Source organism: Acanthochromis polyacanthus, chromosome 18 (assembly GCF_021347895.1).
Source record: "Acanthochromis polyacanthus isolate Apoly-LR-REF ecotype Palm Island chromosome 18, KAUST_Apoly_ChrSc, whole genome shotgun sequence".
Taxonomy (NCBI): Eukaryota; Metazoa; Chordata; class Actinopteri; family Pomacentridae; genus Acanthochromis; species Acanthochromis polyacanthus.
In genome coordinates, this window is record NC_067130.1 from 24,943,262 (window position 1) to 24,960,663 (window position 17,402).

Below are 17,402 nucleotides of genomic sequence, written 5' to 3' on the forward strand. Positions count from 1 at the left end.
GTTTTTGTTGTTGTAGGTCTGAGCATCATTTAAACGCAATGTTAATCCACTTATTTAGAAATAACATTACAGATTTATATGAATTTGTCATAATTTAATACCTACAAACGTCAGGTATCCAAAACTACTACAAGCATGCATTATCAAACTTGTAATGTTTGAGCCCTCTAGTGGTAATTATTGTCAACCACAACTGAACAAGCTAGTCTGCATAAGGTTAATTCCATTTCACTAATTTTAGCCTCCTCGGCTCCCCTGTCCTCTGCTGGAATCTCTGGTGGGACGGACGTCAAGCTTAAAACAAGCTTTGATTTTTAAGACTGAATTCTAAAATGAAATATGGGGACAGACAGTGTTAGAAAGACACAATTATCTCGTGTAATTTACCACACGTTACTGCATTCCGAAGTGAAGTGCAATATGCTTTTCTGGCATTTTATAATGTTTTGACTCACATTCTCTAAAGTAAACCACCACCATTCACGTGTTGCATACGTTGTACGGGCCCAACAAATGGAACCACAAAGGGGAACAGACATGAGGAAACCAGTACCGGTCACATATTCCACACCGTTCCACATCCTGCGCGACACCGGAAGCTTGTTTACTTAGCGTTGATTTTTAATTTCCCGCAGTTTTGTCTTACAGGCAAGTTAGGTTTTCAGAAAAGAAAAGTGCCAGTGCACGTAGAAAGGAAAAATAAAATCACCGCGCCTGTGTACGCGATAAATGTGTAAGTATTGCTGTATGTACTTTACTTATATTTCGTGTTTTTTGGGGGAAGAGTTAATAAATACTCTTACGGTGCTTCCTGTAAGATAACGCTGAGGGAGGATAAACCAACAAAACAGAGAGCGTTGCCATTATCTTCTGGTTTTCATGCTGTCAGAAGCTCACATCCTTCTTTTCTACGACCTAAAATATCCCAGCTGGGGAAATGTAAAGACGACGACTCGATTAGAAACATGTAATTCATATTACATGTTTCTATGCGCTCATCTAGCATTAGCTACGGAGCTAGGTTACATCCTTTCAACTTGTTTGCTGGCAGGTTAGCTACGACAGCTAACTTCGCTATGTGAACTAACTAAGCCAGTAAAGTGGTGATAACGCAAGTCCCTGCAACTCTGTGGTTGGTGGACATTTTGAGTTTACATTTTAAATGTTATTTTTCATGTTAATATCTATTCTGCTAGTTGGTTCTTCACATGTTACCACTCGCAGCTAACTTAGTAATAAATTGTTGAAGTATAATATAGCTAACCTGAGCTACAGAAGTTGCTAGCTAGCCAGGCTGACTTCGAGCGAATACAGAGGCACATGCAGATACTCACAGAAGGAATCATTTCTGCATTTTCAATTTTAATGAATTAAACATTTACCACATAGGTTTCCGAACAGGACAGTGTATTTTTAATAGCTCAGTCAAAGCTCGGCACGCTGCCTAAAGCCTGACGTAAAGCCCTCAGCTGTTTTGGTTTTCATTTTACTATTTTAATCTGCACAGTTTCAAATCTGTGACCGTAGTTTAATTGCTGTGTCACCCAGGTAATATTGCTGGTTCTTTTTAAGATTGACAACAGTAATTATGGCTTTTTTTCGTGTTTCTTTTTTGCCAAATCGTATTTATTTCGTTACACATTGCAAAAATATCAGGAACTCTTGTTTTGACTCATTTTGCAGTAACATAAAACTTAAGGTAACACAGCATTTTGAAATCTTTTCACAGCAAATGTTTGGCTCTTCGATTGGATAGGTAAGTTTACTAATGACTGAATTCCAGAATTTCCATTTATCAATTTTCTATCAGTGACAAATCCAACAATTTTTTCTTGTGTACTTAGTTTTTTGCATTATGATTTTGGTGGCTTTTGTAGTCTGTTTTCTGACACGCTGACAGTACAGATCAAATTGCTTATTAGCAAACTATAGTTGCAAAAGATAAGAAGATATTTATTTGCTTAGTGGATGAAAATTTCGACCTCTTACTCTGTGTGTTGCTTTTTCTTCATTAGTGAGAATTTGATGAAAGCGTTATCGCCTTTCAAATGTCATTTTTATGTATTATCGCAAATTCAGCGTGGTCAGTATAAAAAAAAAAGCTATATCATTACTTAAATAACACATTATTTATCAGATGCCTCTTCTGTAGTTGCTCAAGATGTCATTTTAATCATGTATGTAGATAAAGTGTTGAAGTTAGATCTTGCATTGCTTCTGTAGGTGTTACAAGGTGCTCTCATGTGCCCATGGAGAAGGCGGCCTTTGAGGGGTGGCTGGAGTCAGTCTCTGCCACTTACCTTACTCTAAATGACCAGCAGCGTAACCAGTCTCTGGACCACCTTATATCTTTAAGCGGTGCTGCACAGCTCCGTCATCTGTCAAATGGACTGGAGACGCTGCTCAAACGTGACTTTCTGCGCCTCCTTCCTCTGGAGTTGACCTTCTACCTGCTGCGCTGGCTCGATCCTCAAACCCTGCTCACCTGCTGCCTAGTCTGCAAACAATGGAATAAGGTAAATATTGTGCTTCCTGAAATCTATCGATGTAATAATGGGGTCCCTTTTGCCTTGAAAAACTTGTTTTTCTTGCGTCAAATATTAGAACATGCTATGAGGAGAGAAATATAAAGAAAAGGTTTTGCCGTGAATTGTTGTCCTCCATTTCTGATGAAAGTGACAAAGCTTGATAAACCCACAATGCTCTTTACTCTGCTTTGTTCCTTTTTATGAAAAAAATGCATTCAGACTGTACAGATTAGTCCAACTGCAGTTTCTAAGGGGGCTTATGTGTTCACTTAACTGATGCCGTAGCTTTAATTTATCATTTAATAAACTAGATAAGTCTTAATATGTCCTATCGTGTAGGAATAAATTAGTGGTCTATGCCTGTTATTGTAAATGAAGTGACTTCTAGCTGAAAATCTGAATGACTGGGACCAAGTATATGATAACTGATTTATATTAGCCTGTACAACAGAAAGGGATTGACACAGAAGAATAATTAAAATGTGTGCTGGAATATACTAAATATAGTCTTAGGAGTTAAGACAGATGTTACAAATAATGAGATCCAAAAGAACATGAAAGTAGTTCCATGCTTATTTTGTTAATTTTGCCTGCACTTTGCACAGAAGTGCTCTTTTCAATACTTTAATTTCCAAAGACATGAAAATTTACCATTGGGAATGATATTACATATGTGTTGACCCAGTCATTTGTCCATGCTGGTTTTAAACTGAGTGTTGTATGGATGTGGTTTCAGACCAGTTACAGCAGGGACGTCAAACTCATTCCACAAAGGCCCGGTGTGGCTGCAGGTTTTTGTTCCAACTAAGCAGCATCACACCAGACCTGACTCATTTAATCAACCAATCTCGGTCTCCAGACAGGTGATTGGTCAGACTGTGTGTTCTGGGCTACAGCATTTAGTTCCAACATATCTACAGCACACAGTCTGACCAATCACCTGTCTGGAGACTGAGATCGATTGATTAAATGAGTCAGGTCTGGTGTGATGCTGCTTAGTTGGAACAAAAACCTGCAGCCACACCGGCCCTTTGTGGAATGAGTTTGACATCCCTGAGTTACAGCATCCAGTCACTAAAGGATTTCTAAAAGAGAGATGCTGGTCCGGTAAAAGAGTCAAACGAAGGATAGACACGCTACTTCCTCAGGAAAGCCTCCTTTAGCCTCCTTGTTCTTCAATCTTTCAAGCAGAAATGGGGAAGGACATGGCTAACAATTATTATCATGTTTAACGATTAACAGTTAGCACATCTTTATTTTCATTAGCCAGCATACATAGTTGCACAGTACCATCCATCCATTAGTTACAGCTACCTTTTCCTGTAGATTGTTATGGGGGGCTGGAGCTTGTCCCAGCTGACTGGGAGAGGTAGGCTTTATATATGTATTATGTATGTACTATGTCGATAAAATTTAAATGAATTTAATCTTTTTGCTGTGAGGTGGAAGTAAGCACTGTAGTGTGAGATCACTATACATTATATCCGTTCTCAGTTAGTATGAAATATATACATTTTCTCCTGACATATACAAATTTTTGTAGAAACAAGTAATGATTACTGATCACTGATTCCATTTTTTTTAAAAAGTTATCTGATCTAATATTAAAATCAAAACTGTGGAAATTTTAGTTTTACTGTGTAAACACTTCTTTTATAAAACAATGTAAAGAAACTAACAAACACTGTATAGCAGCCTACCTGTTGTATTGCTGTGTACATATTTAACTTAATTTTTGTAAAGTGTCAAAACTTTCTAAAAGCATCTGTCTCTTTTTAGGTGATAAATTCATGTACAGAAGTGTGGCAGGGTGTGTGTCGGAAGCTTGGATGGAGGATTGATGAGTCCATTCAGGATGCATCACACTGGAAGGGGGTCTACCTGAAGGCTAAACTGCGTATGATGCAACTAAAGGATCAGGAAGCCTTTGAGACATCATCACTCATTGGCCACAGTGCTAGAGTATATGCTCTCTACTATAAGGATGGCCTCCTCTGCACAGGTACGTTGTGGCTCTGGTGTATTTTCAGTGTGAAAAAGGTCAACTTAGAAGCTCTCTTATGTTGCATTTAGAAGTTGAAAAGCCTCTAGTTTGTCATGGAAACCATGACCATAGATTTGATTCAACCTCACTCGGTCACAGCTTTGACAAAAATTGAAACATGATCAACTTCATCTGCATATAGAGCTGTTGTATTGCATTTCATGACACTTTCAGTGAAGACCATAAATATTTGGGCATTGACATAATTTTCAGCATTTTGGCTCTGTACACCACCACAATGGATTTGAAATGAAACAATAGAGATGTGCTTGCAGTGCAGACTTCCAGATTTAATTTGAGGGTATTTACATCCAAATCAGGTAAATGGTGTAGGCATTACAACATGTTTTAAATGTGCCCTCCACTTTTTTTAAGGGACTAGAAGCCAACAATTAAGAGAAGACTTCACCAGAGTGAATACAGAGGGTTCACCACATGGTGTAAAACATTGGTGAGCCTGAAAAGCAGTAAGGCCAGATTAGAGTTTGCCAGAAAACATCTAAAAGAGCCTGTGCAGGTCTGGAAGAACGTCCTATGGACAGTTGAGACAAAGATCAACTTGTACCAAAATGATGGGAAGAGAAGGTCTGGAGAAGGGAGGACACTGCTCAAGATCCAAAGCATACCACCTTATCAGTAGTGGTGGTAGTGTAATGGTGCATGTATGGCTGCCAATGGAACTGTTCTCTTATTTTTTTGATGATGTGACTGCTGACAAAAGCAGCAGGATGAATTCTCAAGTATTTCAGGCAATATTATCTGCACATATTCAGCCAACTGCTTTAGAACTCATTGGATGGTGCTTCACAGTGCAGATGGGCAAAGACCTGTAGCATACTGTGAAATCAACCAAAGAGTTTTTGAAGGCAAAGAAGCGGAACTTTCTGCAATGGCCAAGTAAGTCTCCTGACCTGAATGCAATCAAACATGTGAAACTGAAGGGAAAATGCTCCAAGAACAAGCAGGAACTGAAGACAGCAGCAGTACAGGCTTGGCAGAGCATCACCAAGATCCAAAACCAGCATCTTGTGACATCTATGGGTTCTAGACTTTAGGTTCTTATTGCCTGCAAAATATTTGTTTCAAAATATTAAAAGTGGCAATTTGATTTATGATTATGTTAGTTTGTCCAATTACTTTTGGTCCCTTAAAAAGGTGGAGGGCACATACAAATTGTATTGTAAATCCTATTCCCTTCACCTGATTTGGATGTGAATACCCTCAAATTAAAGCTAAAAGTCTGCACTTTAAGCACGTCTTGATTTTTTTCATTTCAAGTCCTTTGTTGGGGTGTACAAACCTGAAGTGCTGAAACTTGTGTCAATTACCAAATATTTATGGACTGTAAGTGGTGTGTTTACAGTTTTTCTCAATTTTATCAATTGAAAAACACTGTTCCTGAAAAATAGCACACACTTCCCAATACACTGCACACTATTTTTTTATTTTAACACAAATCACAAAGAACTGCACACTTGTGTCAAAAGCGTACTTTATTGTCAAAATTTGAACTTTGTTCTCAAAATTAAGACACACGAAGCAAAAGTAGGATACTGCACTACTAAATACAAAACACTCCTCTCTCAATGTGTTTTCAAATGAAGTGTAAAAAAATGATACAGTCCTCAAAAATGACAAACAGAACTGCATCCTATAAATGAATCAAAGGGGGCCATTGCAGTGCCTGACTGTACATTACAAAATAAAAATGTTACACAAAAAAAATACAGCACTATTGTACACAGTAGAGTATGCAAATATTTACACCACATCTGCATCAATTCTTTCAGCCTGGTCAGGCCACAGGACCTCATCAACATCACAAACTATGTTTTCACAGGACAGAAAGACCTAGTGTGTGTGATCCAGCCTTGACATGCATCAACAGAAACATCACAACATGCCAAGACCAGTGATTGCAAGAGATTTTCCCAAAGTATGGCTGCCGCTCATACACCTTCCACCTCCATTAGAGAAGAATCCTTCTGCAGGATTTAGAAAGGGAGAATATGGCAGCACCACAATAACTTGTGGGTTCATATTGAACCATTCCATCCAACCACCAATAGTCCTCTATGAAAACTAACATTGTCCCAGATGTGTTCATGTGACCTATAATCAGAATCCAGCTGAAAACTCTCTAGACCAAACGCACACAAAACAGAGAAAAAGTCAGTCATGTACACTTTCTGTAATTTTACTAGCACTTGTGAACCAGAATTATGTTTTAGATTTTTTACCGTGTTCTCAGAACATTTCTGACTGCTTGTATTGTTGCAGGATAGACATGTCACTGAAGTGACAAACAACAGTTACATACCATGTAAAATAAACCACAATAAACTTGAAATAATTTACTTTATGCACCATCTGCTGACCTCAACAACAGATTGCATTCTGAACAGCTAATTCTGTTTCTCAGCAGGTTTGATAGTGTGCAGTTCATTGGCAAAAGTGTTTTCAGTTTTGACCTGTTGTTTTAATTGTGACAGCAGTGTTGGAACAGTGTCCCAATGCTGCTTGCTCGTGTTCACTTTTTGAAAAATGTGGGCTATATCCTCCTGAGACCCAGGAAAAAAAAGTTTTGTCATTTCGATTTTTTTTTTTTTTTTTACATAAATGAAGTGTTGAGGTGGCAAAGAACATATTGCAAAGAAAAAATTTTTTTTAAACTTAAATTTATCAACATTTTATAACATGTGCACTGTAGTGTACAACAGGACGTCATTGGTGTTTAATGTGAAATATTCACAAAGTAAATATGCTGATTATGAAAATAGCTCATCTGGAATCTTCTTAAATAAAACATGTATGAACATATTTGTTTTTAAAACAACTTCACAGAAACTTCACAGTAACAATTTACAGTGGCTTTGCACTAACCAAAATGATGTGTGGCAATGGGTGTGGTCAATCACAAAAAGGCATGAAACTCCCTAATGACTTCATGAAATACGTGCCACAAAACTTTGGGGCAAGGTTGGTCATAGGCTAATGAAGAACTGATTAAATGCCCACATCCACTAGTCAAAGAGGGGCACTAGGCTTGGCCATTCACAATAACACAACTACTTCCCAAACGGCTTTATCAGATGCCAACAATGACGTGTCTTCATTGATGACATCTGATGAGGCAATTAGATTTTTTTTTTCTCTCACCCTCTCCTGTCTCAACCACTGGGCTGTGATCTTCTGAATCTCCCTTAATGATTAGGTCTGAATCTCTCTTAATGATGCTCTGAAGAATTACCTCTGCCTCTGTCAAACACCTGTTTACTAAAGATAAAAATGAAGTAAACATAAGTCCAAAGTCCTGACGTGCACTACAGTGTACGTTCATAAATCAATTGTTTTTCCAATGAAAATAACTAATCAAATCTCTGAAAATTACTCTTTAGAATTTTATTTACTATAAGCAGTCAAAATATAGCATCGAATATCTTCCTTGCTTTTCTTCCTTGCGTAAAATGTGTTCAATGGGCTGACTGCCATTTTGAAAAGACCCACAAAGGGAGTTGGCAAGACACACACCCACACATGTGATGTCATTTTAAAGCTAAGTTTGTCCCCTTTAAGGAACATCACGACTTAAAAGTGTGGCATATATAGTATTGGAGAAATGAACAAGAAATGAATGTGCACTACAGTGCACAAAAATGAATTGCCGGGTCTCAGGAAAAAGTGTGTTCAAATGAGCAAAACACATGTTCAGTCTTTTGCAAAAAGAGTGCAAGAGTTTTGGAAACTGTTTGCAAACCATGAATAGTGTCCAAAATCTTGACAGCAGAATCCTGTTTATGAGAAATGTGTGCAGTCAGTTTGTGGCTGTGTGCAGTGAATGGAATTTAGTGTGTTACCATTTGAGAAAAACTGTAATAGACAGTACAATTGAAGCAGAAGCTGGAGAGATGATTGTAAAAACTCTCTAATTGTGTTTGTCCATACAGGTTTTTACATGGCAGAAAATCCCTGGCATATGGAATTAAAATGCAATCAGTACAAAATTAATATTAAATATATCCTGGAATTAATAAATGAGATATGTGTAAATGTAAAAAAAGTTAAATCTAACACAATGATAATTATAAGGGCATTTATATGGGCATTTAAAGGGTACGTCTACCTATAACCTAGCCTATTTTATAGCCTAGGTTTATAACTGCTAAGTTATCAATTTTCTTCATGGGATTTGGCTACATTGAAAGACATGTCCAACAGTTTCTTCATTTTTAATAGTCTGACTTAATTTTTTTCTCAGTATCCAAGAAAGACCAAAACTTAGGTGTTATATGTGTATATGGGAATTATGCCAGTGCTTCCATGAGAAAGTCAGACAAGCCCCATAGTTGGGGAATAGAGTAAAGATGGCAGTTTAAGAACTGAAACTGTTTGGTCAACCAAATTCTTGGGAATTTGGCTATTTTCAGACATGTACGAGTTTATGGTAAAACCTAAACCTTCATATGACTGAAGGTAACTGTTTCCCAGGTACTGGGTTGTTTGATTTTTGTTTTCTTGCATAGTACAACCGTCTGGCTGGCTACAGATTGCAATCATCTGTATGCGTGCTTGTTTGTACTGAAAAATCAATAGCTGACCTTTCCGTGTCTTGAGGCCACCTGGGGTGTGGCTCAATGAATACAGGGAGCAAATAGGCAAAGTTGGTCAACTAAGCTAAGGTGACCTAGACTTACATGCTCACACTTTTTAGAAATACACTGCCAGTCCAAAAAATAAGTACAAATACATTGCCTGTCCAAAAAATAATTCGCCACTTGGATTTGTCCAAGCAAGTAGGTAAGATCCAGTCCAATGACCTTTCATTGATTATCCAGTGGAAGGCCATTGCATAATTACTGCAGTGATGAATAAGTCACAACTGTCAACAACCTATTTAACCCTAGCTGATGCAGTGACGAGCTTCTCATTTCTTAAACAGCCATGTTGGAAGACCTATCCTGTGGTCATGGAAAGGATGTTAATCAGTTTCAGAAGGGTCAAATTATTGGCCTGCATCAAGCAAAGAAAAGAACTCAGGAGATTGCTAAAACTACTAAAATCAGGTTAAGAACCGTCCACACATTATTGAAACCTGAATGATTGTTGTAAACCATCATCTTTGAGTAACAAATGTGGTTGGAACAAACTCTTAGATGATCATAGGAAGTCAACAGTAGAACTCACTGCTATGTTTAATAGTGAAAGTAAGAGCATTTCCTCATGAATAATTTGGGAAACTCAAAGGATTGGGACTACAAAGCCTTTTAGCCCTTGGAAAACCACTGATCAGCGAGGCTAATCAGAAAAAAAAGGCTTCAGTTTGCTATATAGTGTAAAGATTGGACTCTGGAGCAATGAATGAATGAAGGTCATGTAGTCTGATGTGTCCAGATTTACCCTGTTCCAAAGTGATGAGCACATCAGGGTAGGAAGAGAGGTGGATGAAGTGATGCACTCATCATGCCTGGCGCCTACAAGCCTGTGGGGGTTACTGTTATGATCTGGGGTTGGTCAGGTTCAGCAACGTTACATGATCAAAGAATGAGGTCAGCAACCTACCTGAATATACTGAATTACCAGGTCTTTCCATCAATGGAGTTTTTCTTCCCTAATGACATGGGCATGTTCCAAGATGACAATGCCAGGATTCAAGGGGCTCACATTGTGAATGAATGGATCAGGGAGCGTGAGACATCATTTTCACACATGGATTGGCCTCCACAGAGTCCAGACCTTGGCCCCACTGAAAATCTTTGAGATGTGCTGGAGAAGACTGTGCAGCAGTCCAACTCGCCCATCATCACTATAAGATCTTGGTAGAAAAATGATCACGGTAACTCTAGACAGAAATATATGCTGTGACATTGCAGAAGCTTATCGAAATGATAGCATGGCAAATGTGTGTCTTTCTCAGAACTAAAGGCAGTCCCACAAAATATTAGAGTGTGCAACTTTTTTTTGAATAGGCACTGTATGTGATGCTAATCAGAGCTCGACATTAAAGTAGGGTGATAGGATTTCCTAAGGGACCAGTGAGACAGCAGCCAGAAAAGGAAAAGAAACCTAGAAATGGAAATGGATGCTTTTCAGGAGCCTGTAATCAAGAGGGTTACCTACTTTCCTTGTGAATTTGTTAATCCTCCCCGATGCTCTATGGCTTGGCTTATTTCGAAATGGGGTTGTCTTTGAGCCATCAAAGAATTCCTTATTAATCCTTGTTGAAATTCTGAAAATATTTCGCCTTACGTGTAATGAATATAGAATACATTGAAGTTAATAATTCTAAATTGAATTCCAAAAAACAAACTTTTACATTATATTGTAAATATTTGTGATGCACCTGTATAGAGCTATCCACAGAGTATAAGTTTGACCCATGCAACTGTGTTAGTCAGTGTAGAGTATTGTTTATAGGCATGAATGTCCTCTTGTTTTTCAGGGTCTGATGACCTCTCTGCTAAGCTATGGGATGTGCGCACTGGACAGTGCATTTATGGAATTCAGACACACACATGCGCCACAGTGAAGTTTGATGAACAGAAGCTGGTGACTGGGTCCTTTGACAACACCATTGCATGCTGGGAGTGGAGCACAGGAGCTAAAATCCAGCAGTTCCGGGGCCACACAGGAGCAGGTTGGATTAATGTTCAACAGAAATTTGTCCTAAGTTATTTACAGTTATAGGCAAAACCATCATTTTGTAATACATTTTGTTCCAAAGAAAAAGATATTTTTTTCACAGAGAAACCAAGAGAATTAAAAGTACTGTAATTTTCAGACCATAGAACGCACCGAAATAGAAGCCGCACTCACTAAATTTAAGAAGAAATAAAATTTTGTACATATATAAGCTGCACCTGACTATAAGTCGCAGGTGTCTGCGTTGAAACATGAGATATTTACACAGAAAGATTTTTTTTTAAATTAAATAAATGCTTTTTTTCTGAACAGTGCCTGTAACACAGCAGTAACACAGCAGTAAAACACATTGTCAGTTCACGCTGCTGACGCCGTTTCACCATGGATTCATTGATGCCAAGCTAACGTACAGCAGCTCTATTTCCTTCTTCGACAATCAGATCGATTACCGTTAACTTAAAAGTTGCATCATATGCATTTCTTCGTGTGTTTTCCATGATGAGGGTGTGTGCTTGAAGCGCAAAATGGCTCCTTTGAAGAATTTATTGTGATTGCCTTTGATTTAATTTGAACCGTTTCATTGGTCTGCTGTGACCTATGAAGCCATGAATTCTGCTGTCTATCAGAAAATCCTCTTGGATAATGACCACCATCAATTCATCATCTGAAGCTCAACACAAATGCGTTATGCAGCATGACAATTATCCACAAGTACACAAGCAAGTCCACCACGGAGTGGTTCAAGAACAAAATTGAGATTTTGGAGTGGCCGAGTCAAAGTCTGGACTTAAATCCAGTTGAGATGCTGTGGCGAGACCTTTAAAGGGTAGTTCATGATCGAAAACCATCTAATGAATTAAAACTACTATGCCAGAAATTCCTTCACGGCAATGTAAAAGACTGATCACAAACTATCGCAAACATATAAATGCAGGTGTTTCTGTCAAGGGTGACTAAACCAGGTTGAGGGGGACAATTGCTTTTTCACTGAGGTGATACAGATTTTCTAATATTCAAGAACTATAAATATTAGTTTGATGATCTGGAACATTTAAATGCAAGACGTGTACAAAAATAGGTTTCTGCAAATACTTTTTCACAGCGCTATATGTACATTTGTGTATTTAAAGACTCACTTTGAGCTGCAAGCATTCCTCCTTTTCAGGCTGGCTGTAGAGCAAACCCTGTTCATGTGCCCTCAGTGCAAGAGATGGGGACTTTCCACTATCTTTGTTATGTACAAATTGCATTCTTGTGTTCTGATGAAAATAATATAGCACTGCAGCAGTCACGTACTTTTTAGTACAAAGTTCTCTCTATTATATTACATAACTTAGGGAAACAGTGTACTTTTTAGCAATGACCTATATAATCTGGAAACTAGAAGAGTAAGATATATGATGAGATTAAGTTTCTAAATATGATAGTTTTTGTATTTACAGACAACCATTTATCAATGTGAGACAGTGTGTGTATGAATTTATCTTGTGTGTGTGTCTGCTCAGTGTTCAGTGTAGACTACAATGATGAGTTGGATGTGCTGGTCAGTGGTTCAGCAGACTTCTCTGTGAAGGTCTGGGCTTTGTCTGCTGGTGCTTGTCTCAACACTCTGACTGGACACACTGAGTGGGTCACCAAGGTAAGCTCAGCTTGCCAGCAGAAATATTCTTTTTGTCTGTCACGCTCTAAGACCTTCTGACTTATTTAGTCTGTGGATCAGGTTAATCTATGACTGAGACCTGAATGTCTGTTAACATGAGTAGTGACAAATTTCTTGTGTTCCTATGTTATAGGATGTAAGGCAGTCCACCTGAATTTTACTGTACATCTTAATTGTACGTCTTTGTTTTGGTTTGGGGTTTTTTGGACATGTACCTTGTGTCTTTCATCAGGTAATACTACAGAAGAGTGAAGTAGAATCAGTGGTGCACAGTCCTGGTGATTACATCCTCCTAAGTGCTGACAAGTATGAAATTAAGGTACGGCTCCACTTTGCACTGTTACGTTTAAAAAAAAAAAAAAAAAAAAAAAAAGGCTATTAAAGGTAGGAGTGCTGTCCCATGTGAATTGCTATACCCGAAGTGTCCATATGATGGTGCAAATACTGTGTGCCCTCTGCAGGTCTGGCCTTTAGGCAGAGAAATAAACTGTAAATGTTTGAAGACACTGTCAGTGTCAGAGGACCGCAGCATCAGCCTTCAGCCTCGCCTGCAATTTGACGGACGCTACATCGTCTGCAGCTCTGACCTTGGAGTTTATCAGTGGGACTTTGCCAGTTTTGAGATTCTCAGGTAAAATAGTACACATGACCAAATATTTAGTAAAAATGAAGATGTTTAGCCGTTAACTGGAAAACCAACCAAAACTGCACAATACAGAAATCCATTTTGGATTTGAAAAAACGTCTTTCATGAAAACCAAATTGTTCTTGTTAACATATCTTGTTAACATGTCCATATGGTGTAAGGTGTATCATGAGCACAATAAGCGGTCAAAGCATGGCTATACTTCTGATACTAATGTTGCATTTTAGTTCTGGTGCAATTCTTGGTTATCCTAACTTTTCACAAACAAACCAACCAAGAGGAGTACATATTAATAAGACAAAAACAAATTTTACAGACTGACATCTAACTAATTGATTGTAATCATGTATATGGACAACAGAATTGTGCGATCATTTCATTGGTGGTACTCTGAATGCAGCCTGTTTTACTCTTTTCAGGGTGATAAAAATGCAGGACCCAGCCAACCTGTCCCTGCTCAGCTTTGGTAAGGTGTTTGCACTCCTTTTCGACAACCACTTTCTGTATGTGATGGACCTGAGGACAGAGGCTATCACAGGCCGCTGGCCTCTACCAGCCTACAGAAAATCCAAACGAGGATCCAGCTTCCTGGCTGGTGTGACCTCTTGGCTCAACGGCCTGGACGGCGGCAATGACTCTGGACTAGTGTTTGCCACGAGCATGCCCGACCATAGCATTCACTTAGTTCTCTGGAAGGAGAACGGATAGAAGCTGACAAAGTGTCCAAACCCCAGAATATTAGAACATGAGCCACCACCACATGTGCTCTGGAATCTTAACTGCCAAGATAGATCATGCATGGACCAAAGCCTTTTGCTGTTATTTGTTTCTTCCTTAGCATACAGTCCGCTTCTAGACACAAACACGAACAGTCACAAATGGAAATGGACAGTAAACCAAGACTGACAATGAAATATTACTGTTGTGAAAGATTGGGTGCTGGATCAACACTTGGTCCTTATTTCTGCAGAGTCCTGATAACCTCTCCGTGTTCTTCTAATCTGGGGCAAAGACAGTGAAAACAGACTTCTTGAAGAACACACTGTGTTAGCAACAACAAAAACACAAGGCATCAAAGTTTCTAAAATAAACACAAACATAAAAGCTATCCTTTAATGAACTGAGATGTTGAAGACTAAAAGTGTTTGGCAGTTTTGCTCTGTGGTCAGTTTGGCATTGTGAAGCAATGATATAAATATATTTGTAGTTGACTTTAATCCATAGTCTAGTAATTTGATGCCATCTCTGCCCAACCTTTTCTTACTGGCATAAGATGAATTCACATGCGCTGTACATGTACACGTAGTGTTCTACGCACATAGATGTAGAACATGTTCAATGCCAAGTTGATCTCCAAGCTGACTTACTGAAACATTGGTGTCCTAGAAGAAAAGCAAGGTTGCCTTAAACGCAGTTGCTGTAAATAAAGGAGAGCATCTTCTTTGATGTCAAATGGTGGCATCAAGAGAGATTCCCTGATATTGTTGTAGACCATCCCAAGGCAGAAGCTGCATGCTGAATTGTCAGTTAAAAAGTGGTCTGGTACATTGTGTACCATGTAAAACATTCAGAATTTTCATGTAATTCCAATGAATATGCTTTTCTAAAGGTTGTCTGGTTTAAATGTCAGCCTGAAATTAAATGTGATGTGCCTTTTCCGTTCATTTGATGTTACAACTACAATTCCTTGTTAACTCTGGCACATTGCAGTAAAGTTATGACTGCATTGTAAATTTCACTTGTGTTAATTTTCATATTTACTGTGCTCTAACAGTTTATGTGATATGATGTCTGTAATTTTCTAGCTATCTACCTGACATGACTTGCTCATAGAATAGCTTTTATGAGTCACTGACTGTGTTAAACATCAGGTTTATTTTTGTAAAAGACCTCAATACATCACACAGCTGAGGAAGTGACTTGGCAGGTAGTCAGTTCTGTGCAAAACTACTATTTTAGACATGAAAGAAATTTGAATAGATGGATCTTTTCAACAATAGGTGAAACTGTGAAGTATGTCTCAATTTGGATTTCTGCTCCTTCTAAACTAAGACTTTAATCATCAATGAATGTTGAGCAGAGAACTTTCCTTCTAAATTTGCATTGGCTGTCCCCAGATCATCTCGGATCAAAATATATCATATGCACCAGATTTAGTGTATGCCTGATCCATTTGTTTCGTATACAGGCTGAGGTAGAGAATCTGGGTTGCCAATGAAATCACAATGTGAGGGATAGCCTCCTTCGACAGTATTATTTTTTGACAATTTGGTCAATATTTGTGCAATACTTATGTCACTGAAGTAGGAAATGCTCTTTAAGAGGCTTTTTTACATTGAATATTTGCACACTGTTACTGCAGTACACCCACCCCACCATGGCTGTTGTCTTTGAGCATGTCTGTAATTTTCTAGCCATCTATCTGACATGACTTGCTCATAGAATAGCTTTTATGAGTCACTGACTGTATTAAACATCAGGTTTATTTTTGTAAAAGACCTCAATACATCACACAGCTGAGAAAGTACGTGAAGTAGTCAGTTCTGTGCAAAATACTATTTTAGGACAACAGCCATAGGAGGAAACATTTTAAAAAGATTGTATTCAACATTACAAAAGTAACTTTGTGCAAAAAAAAAAAATAAAGTAAACATGCGTCCTAAAAGAGCATTTCCTGCTTCAGTGACAGAAGTATTGCACAAGTATTGACCAAGCTGTGAAGAATGAACACTGTTTAAGGAGGCTATCCCTCACATTGTGACTTCCTTGGCAACCCAGATTCTTTCTTAGTCTGGCCCACAGAAAACCTACCCAGAAATTAATCTGATTCTGAACCCCTGTGAGCATTCTCAACAGAATCTTCATTCCACATGTTTTCACATGGATAAATGCGTACAACAGAAGTTTTGTTTAGGTTTCTTTTTAAAGCTAGTTAAAACACCATAAACTGGTGCTGGACCATTGCATTACATTATATTTTCTGCCCTGCAGCATTTAATTGAGATAAAATATGCAGTCATATGACTTGTATGTAAAGTGTCAAACTAAACAGACTAGGAGAAAAATGCTAAATGGGACATAAATGTTTTTGTTCATGTATCTTTTCAGTTCATTTTATTGCATTCAGCACTGCGTTGTTTATATCACAAAATCTTCTGCACTATCATAGCTCTCTCACCAGCGTCTGTCTATATTCTGCTTTAATACTGCAGTCTTTCAAATATATAACAGTATCAAAAGAACTGTATGCTTGTGGTTTATGATTGGCACCATTTTAAAATGTCAGTCAGCATAATGCTCTTGGTGTTCTTTTTAACCACAATATGAGTAAATATCTGCAAAGCTATTAATGTGCCTCAGAGTAAGTAGCATGGCTGTAGAAAGTTAGTCATGTTTAAAGTGGCCTGTATACCAAACATACCAGTAAAACAGTAGCATCTCTCCCCCAAAACATCAATTTCACATTAGTTTTGATGCATAGACATTTTTTTCTTTTAATTTTCTGAGTGAAGATGACTGCTGTCTTTGGTTGAATTTTGAAAGCAGCATTTATACTGTCCAGCATCGAGTCACATCTACAATTCCAACTTTGACCCTGAAAATCTTGCAGTTAATGGGCAAATTTATCTGAATCACATGATCTGCATGTGTCTGCCAGTACCTTACGCAAAGTAACAACTTGTCTGCAAACTTTGCTCAGCAAATACAACAGTCAATGTGTTTTTTTTTTTGTTAAACTTTGTTTGCTCAGAGAGAGGGCCATTTTTAAACTATGGTGTATTATGGTGATCATATACTAGTATTTACTCAGTGTTTGTTTTTCCTCATAATCAGACATGGGCAGTAGGGAGAAAATACTCAGATCCTTGACAAATAAAAGTCCTA

At 38.2% G+C, this 17,402-nt stretch overlaps 1 protein-coding gene across 3 annotated transcripts; it reads left to right on the plus strand.

The window, feature by feature from the left end:
- The first annotated feature begins 655 nt into the window (after positions 1-655).
- Positions 656-16,759, plus strand: fbxw2 (F-box and WD repeat domain containing 2). Of its 3 annotated transcripts, none has more exons than XM_051938903.1 (9): positions 656-733; positions 1,730-1,756; positions 2,224-2,516; positions 4,308-4,530; positions 11,012-11,206; positions 12,717-12,850; positions 13,104-13,190; positions 13,333-13,502; positions 13,937-16,759. In XM_051938903.1, exons 1-9 carry the CDS (start codon positions 730-732, stop codon positions 14,223-14,225), a joined length of 1,422 nt encoding a protein of 473 aa, XP_051794863.1. In that variant the 5' UTR covers positions 656-729; the 3' UTR covers positions 14,226-16,759. The 3 variants fall into 3 exon arrangements, with proteins under 3 accessions (XP_051794863.1, XP_022067844.1, XP_022067845.1); XM_022212152.2 differs by lacking the exon at positions 656-733 and adding an exon at positions 839-967; XM_022212153.2 differs by lacking the exon at positions 656-733 and adding an exon at positions 852-1,132.
- The last annotated feature ends 643 nt before the right edge of the window (positions 16,760-17,402 follow it).